Below are 24,019 nucleotides of genomic sequence, written 5' to 3'. Positions count from 1 at the left end.
GATCCTATAATGAAGGGTGAGATTAGCTTGGTTGATAGCCTGGCACACAATTATGTCACAAACTCTTTTCCCGAAGATGAGGTACACCAATTTCTTTCTTTTGATAATCCGGAGTTTGACGATGACTCGTACATCAAAGATGTCCACGCATTATTAGAGTCAGTACCACTATTTGATCATACTACTGCGGTGCCAACTGATTCAGAAGAACCGGACTCGATCTTTTCCATTGAAGAGCGGTCGCTCACTAATCCTTAATCCCCAATCCTCCAACTCCAGATTTAAAACCTCTACCCTCTGATTTGAAGTATGTGCATCTCGATCCCGATGGTAGTCACCCTATAATAATTTCTACTCACTTAACTACCGACGAAGAAGCACGTTTGATTCGTGTCATTCGTGAACACCGCTCGGCTATCGATTGGTCCTTAGATGATATCAAGGGAATATACCCTAGCGTATGCACGCATCATATACATCTCGATGACGGCTCAAAGACATCACGAGAACCGCAACGTCGCCTTAACCCCGCCATGAAAGAGGTGGTGAGAGAGGAAGTTTTACGTTTACTTGATGCGGGTATCATATACCCTATCTCTGATAGTGACTGGGTTAGTCCTATCCACGTTGTTCCTAAAAAGTCCAGTATTCAAGTTGTACAAAATGAAAATGGTGAATGCATTTCCACTCGCATTCCATTAAAATGGAGAATTTGCATTGACTATCGCAAACTTAATGCCAGAACACGTAAAAATCACTTCCCTCTCCCATTCATTGACCAAATGCTAGAACGTTTAGCCGGTCATGCTTACTACTATTTTCTTGATGGCTATTCCGGCTACTTCCAAATTGTCATCGATCCCGCCGATCAAGAAAAGACAACTTTCACATGTTCCTTTGGAACCTTTGCATACAGACGAATGCCTTTTGGTCTTTGGAATGCCCCAGGCACCTTCCAACGCTGCATGCTTCACATTTTCAGTGATATGGTGGAACGTTATATGGAAGTCTTCATGGACGACTTTTCCATTTATGGAAATTCCTTTGACGACTGCCTATCCAACATTTTAAGGTGTTGACGCGTTGCGAAGAGAAAAATCTGATACTTAATTGGGAGAAGTGTCATTTCATGGTTACCAAAGGATTTGTTCTAGGTCATATTGTTTTGAAAGACGGGATAGAGGTTGATAAAGCTAAAATTGTTAAAATTGCTTCACTACCTTTCCCACGTACAGTTTATGATATCCGTGCCTTTTTAGGCCACGCTGGGTTTTACAGGCGATTCATTCAGAATTTTTCTAAAGTTGCTCGACCCTTAACCAACCTCCTGCTTAAAGATGCTGTATTCGACTTCAATTTCAATTGCAAACAAGCTTTTGAAACTCTAAAAACCGCCCTAACTACCGCTCCTATCATTCAACCCCCTGATTGGTCTCAACCATTCGAATTGATGTGTGACGCTAGCGACTTTGCTATTGGCGCCGTACTAGGCCAACGATGTGATGACAAACCCATTGTCATTTACTACGCTAGTAAAACTCTTAATGACGTTCAACGTAATTATACAACAACTGAGAAAGAGTTCCTAGCTGTTGTCTATGCTTTGGATAAGTTTTGCCCTTACCTAGTTGGATCATCCACCATCGTATATCTGAGACCATGCATGCGCCGGTTTTTTACTCGCGAAAAAGAACGCGAAACAGCGATTGTTCCGCTTGATCCTTCTCTTGCAAGAATTCACCCTGGAAATCAAAGACAAGAAAGGAACCGAAAATATCGTGGCCGACCATTTATCAAGGCTGGTTGGTGACATTGATAGTGATTACCGGAAGCCATCCGTGATTCCTTCCCGCATCGAATATTTGTACTTTATTTTCTCATCTCCATGGTAGTGCTGGATATCATTAATTACCTGAGTTACCGGAGGAAGTTCCTTCCTCTTGGTCACGTCCCGATCGTAAAAAGTTCTTATCCACTATAAAATATTATTTCTGGGATGACCCCTACCTCTTTAAGTATTGTTCCGACCAACTTATTCGTCGCTACATTCCCGACTGGGAGCACACCGACGTATTATCGTTTTGCCATGAACAATCTTGTGGAGGTCATTTCAGTGGAAAGAAAACTGAGGCCAAGGTGTTACAATGTGGTTTTTACTGGCCTACCATTTTTTCGCGATGCACACAAACATTGCATAGCCTGCATTCGTTGTCAGCACTTAGGTCGAATTACAAAATGCAATATGATGCCCCTAAATCCTATCTTGATTGTGAAAATTTTTTATGTTTGGGGCATTGATTTTATGGGACCCTTCCCTATTTCTCAAGGTTTTCTCTACATTCTAGTCGTTGTGGACTATATGTCCAAATGGATTGAGGCACTCGCATGTTGCTCAAATGACCATAAGACTGTCGTGAAATTTGTAAAAGAAAATATTTTCTCTTGTTTTGGTGTCCCCAAGGCTATCGTAAGTGATGGGGGTACACATTTTTGTAATAAAATTTTTGGGTTTTTAATGAAGAAATATGGAGTTACTCACAAAGTTGCTACTCCATATCACCCACAAACGAGTGGCCAAGTGGAAGTCTCCAACAGAGAGATAAAGTCCATTCTGGAGAAAACTATCAATCCATCAAGAAAAGACTAGTCTCTCCGCTTATCAGATGCCTTGTGGGCATACCGAACAGCATTTAAGACACCTATAGGGATGTCTCCTTACCGCATTATTTTTGGAAAACCTTGTCATCTGCCAGTTGAACTTGAGCATCGTGCCTTTTGGGCCATCAAAAGCCTCAATTACAATATCAACGAGGCAGGTGAGAAGCGAAAACTGTAATTAAATAAGCTTGAGGAGATTCAGAGTGATGTTTATGATCTCTCGAAATCCTACAAAGCTAATATGAAAAGAGTGCATGACAAGCACATTTTGCTTAAGGATTTTAAAATTGGCCAAAAGGTTTTACTGTACAACTCCAGATTACACATTTTTCCTGATAAATTGAAAACATGATGGTCTGGTCCTTTCATTGTGTCAGCTGTGACACATTATGGGGCAATCTCTTTGCTTAATCCACAAGATAACAACGAATTTCAAGTCAATGGACAACGCCTAAAACATTACCATGAATTACGCTCCCCAGATGTTGAACAGACTCTTTTTCAGGATTCGGTCTACACATACTAGATGTTTCGTTTGGTGTACTAAATCTTGTTTCTATATAGGGTACGCCATTGTGGTAGCCGGGCTATCTTCTATTTTATGATCTCAAAAGTTCTTTGAAGTATGTGGTTGCAAGCACCAGAACCTTAGTCCACAAAAACTCTATTTCAGAACTGAGTATAAATGTCTTCTGCAACACGAGCAAATGTGCCTGTCGGTAAACGATAGGTACCTAAAATTTCACTTCCTTCTCTTCCCTTTTCTATTCTTTGCCTCGCGAACTTCAGCTAATCATTTGGTGTAAGTCTCACTCATCACGAATAGGGAATGGTCGTAGTACTTTTGCTCGTAAACGACGTGCGCGAAAGATGGGATGGTGTATGCATTGTCAAACACCCTTTTGTCCAGGTCTTGACTTCCTATCCGATATTAGCCAGTTTAAGGTATACTTTTGTCTGACACCAGCTGCGCAGGATAATCTTCGCCGCCGCGCCGTTTCTCCCACAGGTTGGGAATCGTCTTGAGAATCTGACGTTAAATGACTCACAAACGTCTTGAGAATTTGACAATAAAAGACTCGATTCGTGTTGAGGATCTGACGTTAAAAGACTCACCTTGTAGATATGTGTATATTGTTGCCCTTTATAAACAAATTCCCTGTACTTTTAAGTTGTACCCATAGAGATTTGTGTTCAACCTCGGATGTTGCATACTTGGAACACAAATGGGCAATGGATTCCACCAGACCAACCCCTAGAATTGGTTACTTTGAGTTCCCTTTGGGGCGGTTTGAGGATAGCCTTATGTAATAAGGGCAATATTATTAGACCGTAGCACGCACGGTCCAGGATGGTACCGTCCTACCCCTAACCCCATAATACATAAAGGTAAAGCCACAATCTGACTGGATTGGGTTCACTCCAGAGCCGACATGACAGTTGCATATGAATTTAGATGTTAACTCTTCTGGACATCCAGTGTGTTTCACGTAATCTCCCTTGTATATAAATAAAACATTTGTTTATAAATAAAATACCCTCCTTTCTTTTCAAAACTCTTGTGACCTTTAAGAATGACTCATATAATTGGATAGCATTTTTTGTGCCGATCATTTCGATATCTTGTTCATCCAATTCGGAGTCCAAACGAATTGTGGGTGAGCGTTTAGATTTTTTAGGCTTAAATCGGGCTTTAGGCCTGATTTGGGCTTGGGAAATTTTTTTGTCCCAACCAAATCTTGAAATCTTGGGCCATTTAAACCTGACAAACCCAACCACATGCGTCACCATCACCCACTTCGTCTTCCCAAATTTTCGGATCTTGTCCCCTCTCGATTAAGTCTCGCACGAGACAAACCCACGTTATATCCAGGTCTCGCGCGCGACTCCTACAACTCCGACTCCAATTCCCTTCTGTCAGAAAGTCCCATTTCTCCCCCTCATCATAAATCAATAGCCAACCTCTCCCTAAGAGCAGTAATGGCCGGAAACAGGCGAATTTGTGTGGAGAAATTTTTTGGAAATTTATTCGAAAATGGGATGTTTGCTCCATTCTTTGATAATGAAATTGACTCTAGAGGATGGGAGTACTTGTTATATGCTAATGGCGGGCTTTATTCCAAGGATTTGGTAATGAAATTCTACGACAATGGGAGATTTAATGGCGACCATTTTTGGGTTACCGTCGAGGGTGTGCGCCAAGAAGTCACACCTGTTTTGATCTCCGGGATCACGGGCATTTCTCTGATCGACCACGTGCTGACTCAGCAGCAGTCCGTGTACCCACAAACTTACGACCTAATGCTCGACACGCTAATCGAGGGAGAGTACAATATAGATGGGAAATGCGGCGTATCGGTGTTGGTCGCGGCCGGAACCCGGTAGGTCGTGACTCAATGGTTGGGGGGTGAACGTCATTGGCACCTCGAAGCCCTCGGACATCAACAAGACCTTCCTCCACCTTCTCTGGATCCTCCAGGAGCGAAAGGGTAACTTCTGCATAGTTACCTTTCTTTTTGATATTATTACACATGCCACTCTTAGGTCAGCCCCTCTTGCCGTTCTTGTAACGCAAGTTATGATTAATTTGAGTTTTCTGTCCGCAAGTTATGAGAATATGCTTGTCTTCAAGAAATGCATATTGACCCCTTGGGAACCCACAGCACCAATGGCTGCTGAGCACGCTAACGTAGGCCCATCTCCCACCCTACTTTGATGAGACTGCCCTATGAGTAAGATGAGTCACCCTATGGATGCCTTGCGTGCTATGAACAGTGGCATGAGAGACATGTACACTTGCCAGGTATCGATGAAACATGCCTTGGGCGAGTTAAGGACGGATATAACCACTCGCCATGGGGCGCTGACATACAGCATGGGCGAATTTCAATAGGAAATGCAAGCTTCCATGAATGCATTTCAGGACCAGATGACTACTCGCTAGAACAAGTTCTAACGAATGTTCATGGCAAACCAGCATCAGTTTCAGGCTCAGGTGTTGGATACTATGGGTGATATCCAAAGAGCAGTTAACCTCCACAGGAGCTCGTCCTGCATGACATCGCAAGACTCCTGGTTCTTCTTCTGCAGCCCCCGAGGATTCTCAGTAGACAGTTTATTTTCACCATTCTTGTATATTAATTATGTCGGATATTTTATTTACGTGTTTGCATTTTTATTTTCGAACTTAGGATGTTAGTCAATTCCTACATTCTCCCAAATTTCTGCCTTGTTAAATAGTATGTTAATTATCTCCAATATTATATTATATAGGTAGAAACATATATAATAATATTAGTAATAAAAATATATATAGATATATAAAAATATATACATATATTTTTAACATTATAATTAACGGAAATTTTTTACCGTAAACCAACGTTTTGAAAAACGGTCAGAAAACGGTCATGAAATCGCATCCTAAAAACGGTCAGAAAACGGTCATGAAATCGCATCTAAAAACGGTCAGAAAACGGCTCAATTTTCTTCTATAAATAAGTTCAACACATTCTTCACATTTCACTCCTTTCACTTTCTCCCCTCTCCACTTTTTATTCTAAAAAACTTTTTTAGATCACTCCAAGTTTCAAGTTTCATGGATGTACTAGAAAAGTTTGAGCAGCAGCAGAGACTCAAGTCTTCATGCTCGGTTGTTTTATTATAGTAATATTGTTAATGTGCCATATAATTCTATCTAATATTTAGGTTTGTATTCTATTTCACGTATCATTATGATGTGTTTCCAATCCTCTGTACGTTCTTACATCTTATTGTAATAATATATTTACATCTTCCTTTGCCTTCTACTTATGCTATTTCTTTTCCAAAAAAAAAAAAAATGGGCACTCGTTGTAGTCACATGCCCCATTCTTCTCATCCACACTTTACTCCATATTTTAGAAAATACACGTGGTATAACTACCCTGTGACACCTCGATCCGTATTTTCTACATCTTCGGATTGGTGCCTATTTATAACAAGGATAGACACCCTAAATACCAACTTCCCTTTTTCCACTAAAAATTTTCTTTACCCCTCCATCTTTAATAGCCTTCACTTGAATTTTCGTGCCCGAGAAAAATTTTATGGAAAATTTCCAAAACGGTCTTTTTTATCCATTTTTTGACACAGAAATTTTACGTCGAGGATGGTACCCTCTTTTACATCATAAACAGGCATTTTTTTTCCAGAGAATTGATCCTGTTGTTCTATAAACACGGTTATTTCCAAAAATGGCAATTCTTTCTGTGCAAACGGATGCGAGCGTGAATTGACTATGGAAATTATCTCCGAGGTACTTCAAATTCCCATTACAAACCAAGGGATACATATTTAGGATTCACCATTCGACAATATCATACATCTGATGTTTGCAACTATCCTTCACGGTGAATACAACCGGAAAAACCGTGTTGTTTATCAACGATCCTTGCAAAAGAACCAATTATCTGTGATCCAATGGCTGGCTTATAATGTGCTTGGCACGTCTAAGACTTCCGAAATAACAAAGCCCCTCCTCCATCTACTATGGGTCTTGCAGACTAACTGCAATGATTTTTGCTTATTAAATTTATCTAGAACGCTATCGCACGTGCCAGGAAAAAGACAGCTCCTTTGCCAACCATTGTGACACTTATCATGATACGTTAGGGTTTTTCTAGTACTTCTCCTAATACACCTCTCAGAACAGCTAACATTCTTACCATTCACTCAGTTTGCAGGAACGGTTTCTGGAATCCCGACATTGCAAAGAACCATGTCAGTATAGAAACCGAAGAAGCTTGTTCCGCTGACAACATCTTCACTGAAAATGCATTAAGCAATGTATTTAATCCTATGGAAGGCCTTCGTTTAATTCAACAAGGACTGATGACATTATACAAACGTCAAAATATTATCATCACCAGTCTCCTTGAATTTCACGACCTGCGGACAATACAGGAAGAGGAACAAGCACAATTTTTGCACAGTCACAACCTGTTCTCGGCAAATCACACTCTCATAATGGAGAACCACGCCGAGATTTACCAGACACATAGTGAAATTATGCAACGAGCTGTTGCCAGAATTGACGGCATCAAAGATCTTATAAATGGATTCCTTTCACAAAAGGATCCTCACCGTTACTTGGGCCCATGACACTATTTAAATTTTGCAATTTTATGTTCTTTGTCATTTTCTTTTTAGTTTTTTAAATATAGTGCAATTTTCCTATGGTAATTTTTTTTTTCCTTAATTATTCTCATCATATTCTAATATTTGTTTATCTTTGTCTAACAGGTAGCATCTTTCGTCACACATCTTCTACAATAGAAGCTCCAAAGATAATTCCAGAACAATCTTTCCATTCGTTGCTGAATTCTCCTGCCTATGGACATCTTTTTAGAGACTACATCACTCGAGTCGGTTGGAACTCTCTTATTTTGCAACCGGAGCAGACATACTCCCCAGGCTTGGCAACTTATTTTTACGATCATATGGAAGATCTACCTGCTGTACAAGGTTTCCCTTTGAACGGATTTACAATCCGTATTGGTAACACCCGACACTCTTTTCATGAGCCAACAGTTGCTATGGCTCTAAACCTTCCTCCTTTTCAGCCAGACCTCCCCATCCAATACATGGTAGAAAACAACTTTAACGACTATTCTTGGGAAAATTTTGCCACCCGTTATGGCGATGGCCTTGCCCAGGTCAGGGAACGTGCCGTAGTTGGCTGATGGCCAGACTTTACTATTCCACTTGCCAGTATGACTATGAATGTTGGAACTGCCATGTTATTTATTCTTTTGAACATCATGGGGGATTGGCATTTTTCGACTGCATCAAAGTCAGCTTGTAAGATGTTCTAAGCACTAGCCTAGCAACATACGGCCTTTGACATCACAAACCTAGTAATTGAGAACCTAAAAAGAGGCTCGATCTTTTTCGGCAAAGACTATATCACCTTGCCGATCCACAAAGCATGCGGGATAGTGAGGGCGTACTTCCACATTTTATGCCACCTTTCGGATTTGGGGTAAAGGTCGACTCTATGTATCCAACCAACAAGATCATTCATTCCTTGCAATTTCGGACATGGCGACACCCTACAAGGTATCTAAAGAAAGTGTGTTCCTTCCCTAATGATGATACACTGCAAAGAAGAGGAAGTGGAACAAAGTCTGGAAAGCTATGATAGATTGGCGTGATGCAAAGGAATGACATTTCTACAGGGACGAGGCAAGGATGGACTATCCCCCAGTTCAAGGTTGGGGCAATGTGAGTTTATGCATGTACATATTTGTTTTATGTTTTGATGTGAGATAAATAAATAACATAACAGTGTGTCAATCTAACAGTGTGCTTTCACTTTTATGATGTATAATATATAGTGTGTTACAATAAATTTGTGTGGAAGATGTCAGCTATATTTTTGCTCAAAGCCTCTCAGGTATACTCTTTCTTCCTCTTAACACTTTGAGGATATAGCGTCTGACTGTTTGGGGGTGGTAAGAACCTTTCACAAAAATTAAGTATGCATAGTTGTATATAGTTTACTTTATGTCTAAATAAACGTATTTAGTGACAAATTCTCGTTTCCTTTTCTGTGATGAAAAATATTTAGAAATCTCACCCTAGTATCAGAATTAGGACTGGTTCTTAGAAACTTAATTTACTACGTATGTAATAGTTTTTACATCTTTTCATGAGCATTCATGCACTGACTATCATTAAATGTACACAGCAGTAAGTTTCTGAGACCCACAGTTAGACAACTTAGTTTCCATATCCTGTAAGAATCTAACCAAAAGGCCTCAAAATGTGTGATATGTGAGTAATGACACAAAGGAGTAGTTTTTCTGAATAGAGAAGTTCACACGTCTACTTACTTGATCACTAGCCAAATTCTAGGCGAGAATTTAGGCCTTCTTTGGATCGATATAGCCAAAAATTCACACCTGTAAAAAAATTTACCGTTAGTCGCCCCACTGAACCTTTCATTAACCCTTTCTATTTCACCAAAAATTCATTACCCATCTATTAACCACAAATAAATAAGCCTACCTAGATGATGAGTATGAGAAATAGGATGAAGTGCAGAAGAATGAAGAAAAAAACCTTGTCACAAATCAAATTCAGTTACCTATTTCAGAAAAAAAAGAAAAAGAAAAATAGAAATATGTTTCCAAAAATCAAAAGAAATATCAAAGTTAGAATTCCCCCCAAAAATCAAATCAAAAGGGAATACAAAAGTTTGAAAAATCCAAGTATGGAAACCCATTAGAAGTAGGAAAGAAAATAAGAATTTCTCTAGTATAAATATCTCGAAGACCTTATTCTCTCATACTTATCATTTTTTGAATTTTCTATTCCATTTTCTTCTGCACTACCTCCTAAGCCCTATAACACCTAATAAAGACCTCTAGCTCAATTAGGAGTAGGATAGTGTGATAATAAATAGTAGTTGTGACTTCTCGACCTCGGCTCCTCTGATTGTCATTAAGTATGTGAGGAAACGTGTGCCCACTGCACACTGGAGATAGCAAACTTGAGTGGAAAAATAAGAGAGAAATTGTGTTTCAACACATACCTGTGAGAACCTACTTAAGGACGTTATCCAAAGGATCCAGAAACGGCCATTCTCGTACATTTCATTATAAGATCACTGCATGCATGCTCATACGTAGATGTTTTGATTATTGTATATATATTAACTTGAATTTTGAAAGAATTAAATCCTTGTTTCCCCCGTTAGTGAGATGTCCAGATACCTGAGATTATTTCAGGAAGCAAGCCCTTGTTACTGAGTCGTTGTAGTATAAATAAAGTTTGTGAGTATCTTCTCTGGAAAACTCTCACGAGGCTATAACTCGTCCACTAGGGAATTCCTAGTGATTCAAGGCCTTGTTGCATATGGTCAATGCAACCGCACTCTGCGAAATGATATTTAGCTTAGGACAACACATTTTTTACCACTTATCATTTTAATGTCTCTTCTTTGCTTGAGGACAAGCAAAGTCTTTGTTGGGGGGTGTGTGATAAGCACCCAAAACTGTAATATTAAACCCCGAGAGACATAGCATTTTGATCAATTATGTGTTTAATAATCATATAATAATTATAATTTCGTACTTTTGCAGGTTTCCGCAGTTAACATGAATATAATGATAAAACATGCATCGAAGTACGAAAAATACTGGAATATTTGAAGTTTCCCACTCAACCTCAGTGAAGCCTGACTAGAGCCGAAGTTTCCAAAAGAAAAAAACCAATGCAGAACGTGTAACACCCGTATTTAAAATATATATTTATTTATTTATTTATTTATTTATTTAAAATTCGCTGAATTGGGTTTGGGATATGTGGGCCTAATTTCTAGGCCGGAGTCTGTGTTGGGCTTAAGTTTCAAACCCAAGTATATATTCATATTTTTCTAGAGAATAGGGTTTTGAGATAAAAATAAAATAAAAAAATGGAGGCGGAGATAAAAGCTTGTTGGCTAGAGTGTTTGAGCGCGATGATTCGGACTAGGAGGGATTCGTCGAGCTGTTAATTAAGTGAGTAGTTTAGTTTCACTTTTCTCATATATACAAATAGATAACTTTACTGTAGTACCATGTTTCATTCATTTTTTTCTGCTCTTTTCTCTTCAGACATTATTCATCTTGTTAGTGTTTAAAACTTGTTAGATTATAGGACTGTCAAAACTCTTAGGTGGTTATTAATGGAGGTGCGAGCCCCAAACCTCCTCCTCTGTCCTGTAAATGTTGGAATGATAATATTGTGATACTGTGGTGGTGTTGTTATTGTATTTTTGTATTTTCGAACTGCTATTTTGTATTGTAGGTTGGTGGATTGATGAACGGTGGTAGTGGGGAGTTTGAGCGTGGTTTGAAAGCTTCAAGGCGATGTTAATGGCGGTCGGACTGATGTTGGGGGATGAATTTTCGAAGTTAGGTAGTAAAGTTTTGGCTGTATTAAAGTGGTGGGGGTTTTCTCCAGGACCAAAACCGCTGGGGTGAAATGGCATGAAGAGGCGAGATGGTGGTGGCCGGATTTTGTGTTGGTGCGCTGGTGGAGGTGAGGGGAATCGAGTTGGAGGGTATCAAAATGTTGGGTTTTTATGGGGTTGCAAAACTGAGTTGGTTCGGTTTGGGTTGGAGTGCCGGTGAGTGGTGGATGGTGGCTGGAAGAGGTGGAGGAGAGAGCTGCTGGAGGGAGAAGATGACACTGTTGCTGTGTTTGGGCTTGGGGCTTAGGCCTAAACATTTGTTTGGTTGGGCCTTAACTTGTTTAGTGGTTGGGCCGAGTTCTATTTTGTTTCTTTGGGCCCAATTCTATTTGGGTTGGTTGGGCCAGTTCTATTTTGTTTCTTTGGGCCCAGTTTTAGTTGTTTGGTTGGGCCAATTCTATTTTTGTTCTTGGGTTAAACCACTTTAGTTTTCTTTGGGCCGAACCAATTAAAGTTTTGGGCCAGTTTCAAGTTTGTTTTGGGGGTCAGTCCATATAACTTAAAATATATCTAATTAGGTCTTTAAATGTTTAGACTTTGGGGGGCCGGGTTCTAAGGTTTGGGTTTGGGCGCGGCTAGTTGGGTCCGAACCATTTCCTTAGTCATGAGCCCATGAGCCATGCACCTTTGACCTTAGGCATGAACCATGGCTATGACCCTGAACCTGTTAAACATGGAAACGACAATTTGACTTTGACAATGACAAGTTGACTTTGACATTAACTGTTGACCGTTGACCGTTGACTATGGAATGTTGACTTTTTCCAGATTTTCACATAGTTAAGAATATGGACAAATGTAGTAATAAAATATTGTCGAAAATTGTATAACCTTGTTTATCATTATCTAATTAAGATTTGACATTGATATTGTGCAATTTTTAACACGTGACGAGATAGAAATTGTTAGGAGACATAATAATCCTAAAACGCTATAAAAATGTTATGCGGTACGTTTGGAGCTATTGCGACGTTATGTGGTATGTTGAAAGTGTTGTTCTGTTAAATGATATCATATGATAGGATATCTATTAAATGCAATATTTTTGAGAGAAATAAAGGTAAACGCTCTATTATTATTTCTGTGAGATGCTACTATGAGGTAGTATAATATTTGTAGGTATTTCCCACGGGATTATGGTGTAGTGCAATATATAATTGGCACGTGAACCAATAAGTTTCGAGATTTGATATAGAGATATTTAGATATCGTACGTGCAATGAATAGTATTGGCACGTGATAATATGGATTGTATTATAACGAGAAATGTTGAACTTCAGTACAATTAAGTATACTGGCATGAGATAGAATAAGAATTATTCTGAGATATAAAGGTATGTCACTTGAATAAATTACGTAACGAAAATTCTAGAACCTAGCTACCACAACTCATGTGATTCGGCCCTAGTGATGGGCGTATGTGATATGATTGGCCCTTCTGGCGTTTCAATGAATCTGAATGGCCCTTCTGGCGTAAGTAATGTGATTGGCCCTTCTGGTGTTTCAGTGAATCTGAATGGCCCTTCTGACGTAGCCAAAGAGTGGCTTGATTATTCCGTTCGCAAAATTAGAACGAGATGCGCGATATTTTATGCCGAATAGTGGCAGTACTTACATAATGGCTTTCGTGTGAGGATTACCTGGTGTGCGGCATCCCGCTTAGGGTAGCTACGCACGGAGTGGTTCATTATGTGAGGGGAGGCATGTGGATGTACATGTTCGGCGTTGGGTAGCGATTGTGGTAGCCAGGAAAACTAGGTAAGACATAGATACGACGTGATTTTAGGGACACGCAAAGAAAGTCTTAATTAATATTATTATGGTAATATATTGGTTAATGATATATCTTTAGATAGATGATTGTATATGGTTTTGCAGAAGGGTGGGTCAAACTAATTACTTGTGTTGAGACGACCCACTCTGTAATTGAGCATAAAATGCGGTAAGTATAGAATATGCTTGGCTGGTTATTAGTTTAGTTAGAACCTAAGGCGCCTCGTGGATAAACTAAATGCCTTTTTATTATGCGTATGGTTTGTTGTGTGGTTAGTGGGAAGTTAAGGCGCCTCAGTGGAGGAACTACCTGCTTTACTTATTGTAGTTAAGAATGTCGTATTAGTCGTTGGAAGTTAAGGCGCCTCGGTGGAGGAGCTAAATGTCTTCTGGATTGTGTATATATATATGTATAAGTATAATTTATATTTTACGGCTACTCACACCAGCATTGTTTATAATGCTGACCCGATTATGTTTGCTTATCGGGTGTGTTCATTAAATGAACATAGTTGATAATTCTTGACAAGTTTAATGTTGAAGAAGGTTGGTTGCTGCTTGTAGTTTGCGTTAGCATCGCATTTCAGGATATATTTTGTTTTCCCTTAAGGTGAAATAGATTTTCAGTTGAGACAATGTTATTTGTATTTTCATTTGTAATTTTAAATAAAGAGTTATTGAAAAGAGATTTGTAACCTAATCTTATTTGTGAATTTTTGTAATGAAGAGGACTTTTGTTTAAGTTAAAATTTTTATTGTTTTTTAATTATCCGCATATTTAAACTGTTTATGGGTTTTTGAAAGTTGAGAGTGTGTCACACCTCGAAAATCAAAGAGTCGGGAACAAATATTGTTTTTCTAAATTCTGTCGAAATTCGGGGTGTGACAAAACGAGTCCACATATAAAGAAGCAACAAACTTCTGAAGCTCATATCTAATAAATCTAGATGCCGACGTTGGTTAGTGAATTGCCAGAGCGACCAGGGCGACAAACCCTATGCAAAGACAGAAAATTGTAAAAACGCCAAAATCATCGCCGCCACTAGACACACTAAGTAGACCCACTCGGCGGTCCCAAAAGGCATGACGAGTCAGCATAGGGGCAAGTGGCAAGAGATGGTCACAAATTTGTACCACCTTGCAATGTGATAAGACACGTACCTGTTCAAAGATTGAAATGGAATTGGGCAAAGGGACAAAAGCAAAACATAAAAGGACAAAACATTAAATGAAGTTTTGTTTCATAAACAAAACTTTGGATAAAAGGAATTCACATGCAGACATATCAAAGTTTTGAACGTCTCAATTTGAGAAACGGCCAAAACTCAATTAAATCCTTCTCCAGCCATCCAGCCTATATATATGAAGGGGGGTGTCTTCAGATATTCTCCTTCAGCAATTATGATCTAGCTTATGCCTTAGTTAGTTTTCATTCTAGCACTTACATTTCGTCCTTTTTATTCCAGCAGCTTAAATACTGTAAGTTATTTTCTTCTTAATAAAAGTCATTTCTTTTCAAGTTTAATTTCTGTCCTGCATTTATTTATTTAATGTATACAGCAAGTTTAATTATTCTTTCAATGACCATGAGCTAATCCCCCCCCCCTTAGGGGAAGGGTTATGCTGCTCGTGTGAAAATTCGGATTGACTCTTTAATATTCTAGAATCACTACTTAGGAATTAGGTGTTGATTAGACATCCGGTCCCAAAATGACTGAGACTGTACAAATTTGGAGTGCTGATGCTCCAGAACAGTCTCGCGAGAGACCCAAAATGTCTCGCGTGCAACTCTCTAGTGTCAGACAGCTCTCCAATTTGTCCAGCTGATGTAGAATCGAACCAGGAGCTGAAATGATATTCCAAAGATGAAATATTAGTTCAACTTCTTATGCTAGTGCGATGCGGCTCAAAGATGTGGGCATTTCGCTAGGGATCAATACTCGACGTCGTCTCGGGTTTGTCTATGAACTCAAGACGACTTAGAGCTGTAGTGATGTGGTAATATAAACTGTTAAAAAATGATTCTTGTATGAGTATGATTAACCCTCTCCCTGTTTCTCTATCTTTGTTTATTCACATCGAAATCATCGTTAGTAATTGACATTATGTACATTACAGTTAATTTAATTAAACCAACTAAAAAACCTAAAATCCTACTCACTAAAAGTTGTAATTCCAGTTATGAACCTTGCCGAGCCCTAAGGTTTGGACGATCCCTTACTCGACCTATCATACCAAACCCACGTGAGTAAAGTTACTTGACTATACGGACTTTGGACTTTGGTCTTCGGACTGTGGACTTCGGACTTAAGTTAAAGAATAAAAACCAAAGAAACGTACAATTCCACGTTTATCACATATAGTCAATGCAATCGCACTCTACGAAACGTGATTAATATAACTTATAATAAATCACTCATTTGTGATCTTAGTTTTTTCTTTCATCCTTGCTTTAGGACAAGCAAGATGCTATTTGGGGGGTGATCAACTCCCAAATGTGTATTTTATTACCCTTATATTACTACATTACAACCCTTCTTACGCTTAATGAAAGGACAACTCATAGCTTTTATTGCCTTTTTTATGTTATGGAGTGTTTCAGACCACTTATCATAAAAGCTGCATCTTAACATTAACATGAGCCTTAATCACGCTTATTATGAACACCAAAAGCTGCTATGGAAAAGTGCTAAAAAAGTCAACAGTCAACAGTCAAGGTCACTCAACTTAGAAGACTAGATATGGAGGCCCTTATCTGAAAATATGACATTCTCCCAAAACCTACCTTGGTCAAGAAGAAACCAAAAAGCAAAAAAAAAAAGTGAAGTATGAGGTGTCTCATTTGTAATGGAGAAGGACATATTTGTAAAAGGCAAAAGTTGGGGTATATAATCCAAAAATGAGGAGAGAGAAAACATCTATTGTTTTATGGTCCAAACCATTTGGTTTGTTTAATTTCTTGTCTAGTTTTTCAATTCAAGTTCTTTACTTTATTGTTTTTCATTTTCTTTTAATTAAAACTTGTTATTTTCCTTTGTTCTTATTTCAATCTTCAATCTTATCTTGTTGTTCTCATTTCAATCTTCAATTAATCTTTCTTTCAATGTTTTTATGTCATTTCAATACCAACAACTAAAACTTTCATGTTTTCATTAGCTTAAAACCATTCTAATCTATACCAAGAGTCTACATTTCTTCTTTACAATTCCTACACTCAAACTTTAAATAATTTAGGATGAACCTCACTTCTAAACAAACTCTTTTACTGAACACAACTTCAGACAACCAGAATGTCATTATGTGGGAGACACACCTTGTTAAGGTCGGCCTCAGTGAAGGTGATGTCTCCTGAGTTGCGGCCAGTTGTGCGTGGGGCAGGAGCTGCTTGTGAGGGGAACTGGTAAACTTCTTGTAGAGCGCCTACCCGTCTCCTTTTCTCTCTTGTGGACGTGACAAAATCGTCTTGGAAGGTGATCATGTTGATCGTCTTGTTATTATCTCTGTCAGATGAGTGCTGATGGCTCTCATGGCAAGATTGCTCATTTGAGCATCCTCGACTCTAAGGGCGCTCTGTTGGTGTTGCGTTGTGGATTTCGACTTTGCTCTCTGCGAACCATGATCTTGTGGCGCATGTCGCCATCGACAATATCAGTGTAATGTTTGATATGCCCTGCCTCAATGAGGTCTTGGAGGTAGTGCTTGAGCCCCCGGCATTTGTTGGTCTCGTGGAACTTTGCTTTATGAAAAGCGCAGTACGGCTTTCCTGGTGTGTCTTCTGGTCGTTTTAGCTCAGGTCAGTAATAGGCTGATGTTTTTATTTTCTCTAGTATGTAGTTTAGAGATCTTGTCATCACAGCGAACTCATATTTCGTGTGCGTCCTGGTACCAGACTTCTGTCCTTGTGGTATGGGTTGTTTCTTTGAGGATGGGGCAGCGTCTGAGATTGTTGCGACTTCCCCTTGTTCGCCTTCATGGTCTAAAGCTTCCTGTAGCTTTATATACTTGTACACGCGAGTGTACAGGTCTTCTAATTTCTTAGAACACTCCTTCATTAGCGACCTATATAACCAGGTGTGTTTCTGGATAGCCTTGGTGAATGCCAAGGTGGCGAAGGACTCCTTGAGGTCGCTATCCATGGACAGTAACTCAGTCTTGAATAGTCCTAAGAAGAAGCAGATTGACTCGTCGCTCTTCTGGGACAGCAGGAAAAGTAAGTCGAGGTCGGCTTCTTTACGTCTGTTGTGGACGTAATGGCTAGCGAACTAATCGATTAACTTCTCAAAGCTATCAATGGAGTTCGGTTCTAGTGAGTAGAACCAGTCGAAGAGCTGCATCTTTCAGGCTTGTAAGAAACAAGCGGCATTGCAAGTGGTCGAACTCCTGTGCACTATAGAGTGTGAGGTTTTGAATGTAGCGAGCTACGTGCTGACCAGGGCATGTGCTGCTATCGTACATTGCAAATCGTGGTTGGATGAAATCTTGGGGGGAAGGTTTGTTAAGTACATCTGTTGTGAAGGGGGACGCTCGATAAGTCTTCAACATCTTCTGGACGGATCTGAGTGGCGTCCTTCCTCACAATGCTTTGATCAATCCTCTGGGAGAGGTTGTTAATCTATTGATTGACCTCGTTGATGCCGTCTTCTGCAATGGCACCATTTGGGTTGTGCGTAGTGATCTGATCTTTTAACGCAGCGTTATCCTATCGGAGTAGGGTGATGCTGTCGTTCATCGTCCCCATCTGGTTGGTTAGGTTCTTCACTTGATCTTGGAGGCTTTCCATGCTTCGTGGGCTTGAGATTTTATTTGAAGATTTTGTGAACTCAAGAAATCGAGGCACAGACGGCGTCAATGTAAAGGTTATGATTCGTTTAACCTTACAGACGTAGACAATTTGGGGGAGAAAAGGTTGATTGATTGGGTTTGATCAAGTTCGTTTGGACAAACTGCCTACGTATCAAGTTCTCACAGGAAGAACTTAAATAAGGTCAGACATAGTTTCTCATCCTCTTTATATAGGCAAGGTGTCCGCGCCTCTTGTTCTCTCGTATCAAGTAAGATCCAGGTCTTCAGGTCACTCGCAAGCCATGATGGCGAGTTAAAGACATTTATTGTAAAGCATGCCTGAAGTTTCGGTCTTGATAGTTGTAATAAAGGCATACGTTACGAGCCGTTATGGAACGAGGGGATTGAGCACTATGGAGGTCATTTATGGGTGAGATCGTTTACTCGACTCGAGTCACTTCGAAGCGAGCTCGCAGGACGAGTACGTGAGATCGGTTGGTGGTGACATCGCTCTAGGCGCGAGTTGAATAGGTTGATTACTTGAGTCGAGTCACTATGAAGCGAGCTCTAAGAACAAAGATATGAGGTCGATTGGTAGTTTTGTATATGCTGGACACGTGTGCGATATTCATTGGATGTGAATACTACTCCCTCACAGAACCTTAAATTCATTCAAATTTCAAAGCATTTACATACGCACAGCAAATTCCCATAATCAATTTCAAAGCAAAATGCAAAAATAACTCTTTCTTTTTCCAAACTTAGAGTTTAGGTTTCAACTAAAAATAAATAGTAATGAAAAATAAAGAGGATGTAAATTGTAAAACCCAAATAACGGCGTTCCATACTTTTTTCGTTAAAAAAAATGATTTAGTAGAGATGGGACTAATTAAGAAAACCGCCGACCCAAATAATTAAGACAACAGGATAAGAAGCCCAAATAATTATAAGAAAACAGACTGGTCCTAAAAATGCTAATAATAATCCATTTCTAAAACAAAAGAAAAAGCAAAAAAAAAAACACCTGGCTTTCAGTACAGAGAGAGTTCACTCTTCAAACAACTCCAATAATAATAATAATTCTGTATAATTAAAATCATCATCATAATCCTCAAAGAAGAAGAAGAAGAGTAATAATGGGTGGAGTGACATCATCAATGGCTGCAAAATTTGCATTTTTCCCACCAAACCCAGCATCATACAAGTTAATAAAAGATGAAACAACTGGTTTATTAACATTCAACACATACCCACACAGAGAAAACGTTGAAATTCTCAAATTACCTACTCGTCGTGGTACTGATATTGTTGCGTTATATGTTCGTCACCCTATGGCTACTTCTACTTTGCTTTATTCTCATGGTAATGCTGCAGATCTTGGTCAAATGTATGAGCTCTTTGTTGAATTGAGTATCCATTTACGTGTTAATCTCATGGGGTAATAATTCTTTATTTTTATTTTTTTACTGTTGTTATTGATTCAATTATGTTGGGTTGATCTAAACCAATATTTGGTAGTTGGAGCATTGAAATTGCATATTCCTTTTGAGTAATAACCATCCATCATGTTGTATTGATTAATTTCATATCTGCTTCTTAATCCAAGTAAAAATTAAGGCTTACTCTCTTATGGTCTTTACGCAACTGAAGTAAAAGTAGTGTGGTAATCTCAATTTCTTCGTTGGTATCATGAGTTATTGTGTTCCATCCCACTCCATATTTAATTGTAGAGATACAGAGAAAGTGTGCACCATTTTAAAGGTTAAGCCTTCCACGCCCATATGCACTACTACTGCAATTATGGAAAGAATACCTACCTGCATTTGTTGATCGTAGTCTTTAATTTTCCCTTCTAGGGTTTTTAACCTTAACAACTTCTTTGCCTCCATATATAAAGTCATTTCTGCAAATAATAATTGCTGTATGTAATGCTACTAGGCACTAGCTCTGTTGAGTTCCCTGGTTCACGTTTCAATTTTGAATGTATAATATAGAACAAGTAGATGATAATCTTCTTCAACATTGTTTCTCTATCCGCACGACCGTACTAGTAATACGTGCGTTATTTTACCTCTTATTTGGGTATAGTTCTAAAGTTCCTTTTTAGGATTAAAACTTATTTTATTCATTATCCTTCTAGTGGCGAGCTTAATTTAAGTCTCAGATTTAGTCTCTTATTAATTACTTGTTTCTACTTAAGTACACACTTTTTGATCCTCATTGAGTGAGACACACATCCATCGCTCATTATTATTGTCTCCTATATCCATGTGTTTGATTGCATGTTGTTTTTGCTATGTGATATAATACATCATCTTTGTTTCATGTTGATAGTTTACATGTTTTATTTTATTTTATATTTTTCATCACAAAAAAGGATTTAAGCTATTTATGGATACTAAACTATTACAGTCTTTGGTTAATTTGTTTAACATGTATTTCATGCAGGTACGATTATTCAGGTTATGGGCAGTCAACTGGAAAGGTTTGTTGCAGCTTGACGTTTCTTTATCATCATCACCGTTGTCGTTGATATATATCTGTTTACATTTTAATTACTGTAACCATATCGGTGTGTCACTAACTCATTTGCTTTTGTTTTTTAGCCAAGTGAGCAGAACACATACGCAGATATTGAGGCAGCATTTAAGTGTCTCGAAGAGAGCTTTGGAACAAAACAGGAAGATATAATTCTTTATGGTCAATCTGTTGGAAGTGGCCCTACCTTGGATCTAGCGGCTCGGTTACCCCATTTGAGAGCAGTTGTTCTCCATAGTCCTATTCTCTCAGGTTTAAGAGTCATGTACCCTGTAAAACGCACATATTGGTTTGACATATATAAGGTAACTCTCTTTTGTCTAGACTATTTGATTATTCAAGTTTTTCAACTGTTGCACATGCTCGCAATATCCTGTAATAACATTTGATATATTATATTGATTGTGTGCAGAATATTGACAAAATTCCGTTGGTTAGTTGTCCTGTGTTGATCATTCATGTAAGTGTTTCTCATTTATATTGTTTTTACCCAAGTATCAACTTTTAATTATTGATTCTTGTTTCAATGTGTGATTTGGTCCGCTTTAGCTCAGTAAAAGTGCATCATATACTTAACTGCACTTACTGGCTACACTCATTGTATATAGTTGTTTTTTTAGCAAGACGATTTTCTCACTAATATAGTAATATAGTATGGTGATGGAGAAAATCACATTACAGCCAACACCGAATATAGAATCCAGTCCAATGTTACCTGAAATGCTGGTCGTCTAGGTACGATTACAGATACGGTACTTTGGACGGTGCGTTGGGGTAGGCTTAACTCATGCTATTTTGGATCGTATTTCGCTTTTGAACTATCTGGGATGTTGAAGGTCTTAACATGAGGAGTGTTGGTTTTGGCCCAATCTTTTATTCAAATGCACAAAAAATGACTTTTGATAATTGATGCCAGTGCAAATATAAATGACATATGCCTTCAACCTTGAAACCCTAAACCATCTTCCTGTTATCTGTGGCACAAACCACTGAAAAAGGTTAGAGGGAGAGAGAAGATATTGGCAGAACAGAGGGAAAGAGAGGACCCTAGGTGCCCATTTTAATAAAAAAAAATTGCGGCTTTTTGTTGAAGCCATTGCCACGGCACAGCCAACGAATCAGTTGAGAAGCGTAGTGCCTAGCCCTGAGACTATAGGATGTTGCGAACCAAGATACCAAGATATAACCCGAAGACAGAGAATAGTGTTAGGTTAGACCAAGTGGTCTTGAGAATGGTGATTTCACCTCCCTTTTTGCTCTGCAAGGAAAGTTAGGAATACCGAGCTTCTTTTCTCCCAACCTTTTGTTGATTTTTCTTGATCATTAAGTTGTCAAATACTTACAAAAGGTTATAGTATGGTTCTTGTAGCAAGAAGCTACAAGACCTACCAATAACATTGTGTGTACACTAATAGGGGACCAAAGTTTGTATACATTATAGGGTAGATTTGTATTCAACAAAGAAAAAGAAGAAATAGCCATCACTTGATTCTAGTTTTATTTTGTTATTATTTTCATGCCTAGATTCATTTACATATATATATCTCTGTGTTCTTTCTCTAATGGTGTATTAATTGTTACCTTAGATGTAAAATGTTGGAGATATGTTGAAAGTTTAGAAATGTGCAGTAGGTAGTATGTTCGGAGATAAAGGTTGGTGGTTTAGACTTTAGAGAGAGCAAAATTTTTGTTGTATTAGGATTTGTTTTGTATAAACATGACGTTGTAGTTCAGTAAGAGAGATTGCATAATGAAATAGTGTTTCATTCAACATGGTGTGAAAGCTTACACATAATTTTTTAGAGGAAGTTGCCACCATTTTGTACCGCTGCGGGGTCATGAAGCTAGTTTGTGCATTGGTATCGCTCATCCGCAGTGGTAGTGGTTTGCACGAAAACCTCATTTAGCAGCGCCATGGTTGAAGTATAGCAAATGAATGTTGGAGATATGTTGCACTTTGAATTTTCGAAATTTTTAATAGGTAGTTTGTTGGGAGATAATGTTTGGTGGTTTTGCGTGAATGGAGCTTCAGTTGTACACTTGTAGTGGGATTTGTTATCTATAAACATGGCATTCTAAAACCGTTAGAGATATTGCATAATAACCTTAGTGTTTCATTTAATACAAATATTTCTTGGTCTGGGTGCACATTATTGAAAATCTTCCATCCAAAAATTTAATCATAAAACTGCAGAAGATGGCAATGCCATGTCTGTGACTTTTACACCAAACATTGTTGGGATGGACATAGGCTTGATTATTTATCTGTTACAAACTTGAGTATTTTTCTATATTTTGCTGACTGTACAAGTGTGTAACTGTAATTTTTTTCAAATTCAGTAGAAATGTATATATTTTTGTTGAAAGGGTATCCTCTGTCTTGTGTACGTTTGATTCATGATGACGAGATTTTGGTTGAAGACTACACAAATTTGAATATCTTAGACGTCACTCTACAGGGAACTTCTGATGAAGTTGTAGATTGTTCTCATGGTAAACAACTCTGGGATTTGTGTAAAGAGAAGTACGAACCTCTATGGGTTAAAGGAGGAAATCACTGTGACTTGGAGCTCTATCCAGAATACATTAAGCACCTTAAGAAGTTTATTATCACTGTCGAAAGATCACCTTCCCAAAGGCACAGTTCAAGGCGGAGCACAGACCAGTTTGAACAGTCCAGACGGAGCACAGACTGTTTTGAGGGTTCTAGGAAGAGCACTGACCGGAGAGAGAAACCAAGACAAAGTATTGACAGGCATGATAAAGTAAAAAATGGAGATTACAAATCCAACACTGTAACCAAGCTAGAGAAGTTCAGGATCTCTTTGGACTATATGGAAAGATCTAGAAGAAGTGTAGATTGCATTGAGAAGTCACGGAAGAGCGTTGACCATCAGCTAGAGAGAGCACGGAAGAGTGTTGATCGGTTAGATAGAATACGAGTTGGGTAACTAAATTCATTCCAATGTATACTTCATGCATGAATTTCTTATGTGGAAAAATGTTATCTGGGTACTTTATCATGTTTTTTTTGGGTTTTTGGCTGTGTTCTTTGTGAAAATTTCAAAATTACAATGATATAAGATGAAAAGGTGTTTGTTGCTGTTGTATGCAAGTCTCCCTTGCTTTCATGCTTTGTGAACAGTATAAAGATTCACTTGATATCTCCTTTCGAAGTAAAACTGAGTACTCAGTAATACGGGTTGGCAAAGTGATGAAATTGCACAGGTTTATTGGGAAAGAGAATTATGCTCAGTGTTTTACTTGTAA

The 24,019-nt window shown here is 38.6% G+C and overlaps 1 protein-coding gene across 1 annotated transcript; it reads left to right on the top strand.

Annotated features, from left to right (window-relative positions):
- The first annotated feature begins 19,167 nt into the window (after nucleotides 1-19,167).
- LOC147493986 (uncharacterized) lies at nucleotides 19,168-23,857 on the top strand. The gene is made up of 5 exons (XM_086566013.1): nucleotides 19,168-19,649; nucleotides 20,660-20,696; nucleotides 20,818-21,054; nucleotides 21,162-21,209; nucleotides 23,209-23,857. Exons 1-5 carry the CDS (start codon nucleotides 19,348-19,350, stop codon nucleotides 23,698-23,700), a joined length of 1,116 nt encoding a protein of 371 aa, XP_086422139.1. The 5' UTR covers nucleotides 19,168-19,347; the 3' UTR covers nucleotides 23,701-23,857.
- Nucleotides 23,858-24,019: the final 162 nt, after the last annotated feature.

Source organism: Coptis chinensis, chromosome 6 (genome assembly GCF_015680905.1).
Source record: "Coptis chinensis isolate HL-2020 chromosome 6, ASM1568090v1, whole genome shotgun sequence".
Lineage (NCBI taxonomy): Eukaryota > Viridiplantae > Streptophyta > Magnoliopsida > Ranunculales > Ranunculaceae > Coptis > Coptis chinensis.
The sequence above is the reverse complement of the archived record's forward strand: the minus strand, read 5'-3'. Positions and strand labels throughout refer to the sequence as shown.

Excerpts from the sequence above, each read along its gene's own strand:
- LOC147493986 (XM_086566013.1), top strand. The coding sequence starts at position 19,348 with ATGGGTGGAGTGACATCATCAATGGCTGCAAAATTTGCATTTTTCCCA. Across the intron at positions 20,697-20,817 it reads ATGGGCAGTCAACTGGAAAG|CCAAGTGAGCAGAACACATA; the intron begins GTTTGTTGCAGC and ends TTTGTTTTTTAG. Across the intron at positions 21,055-21,161 it reads ATTGGTTTGACATATATAAG|AATATTGACAAAATTCCGTT; the intron begins GTAACTCTCTTT and ends GATTGTGTGCAG.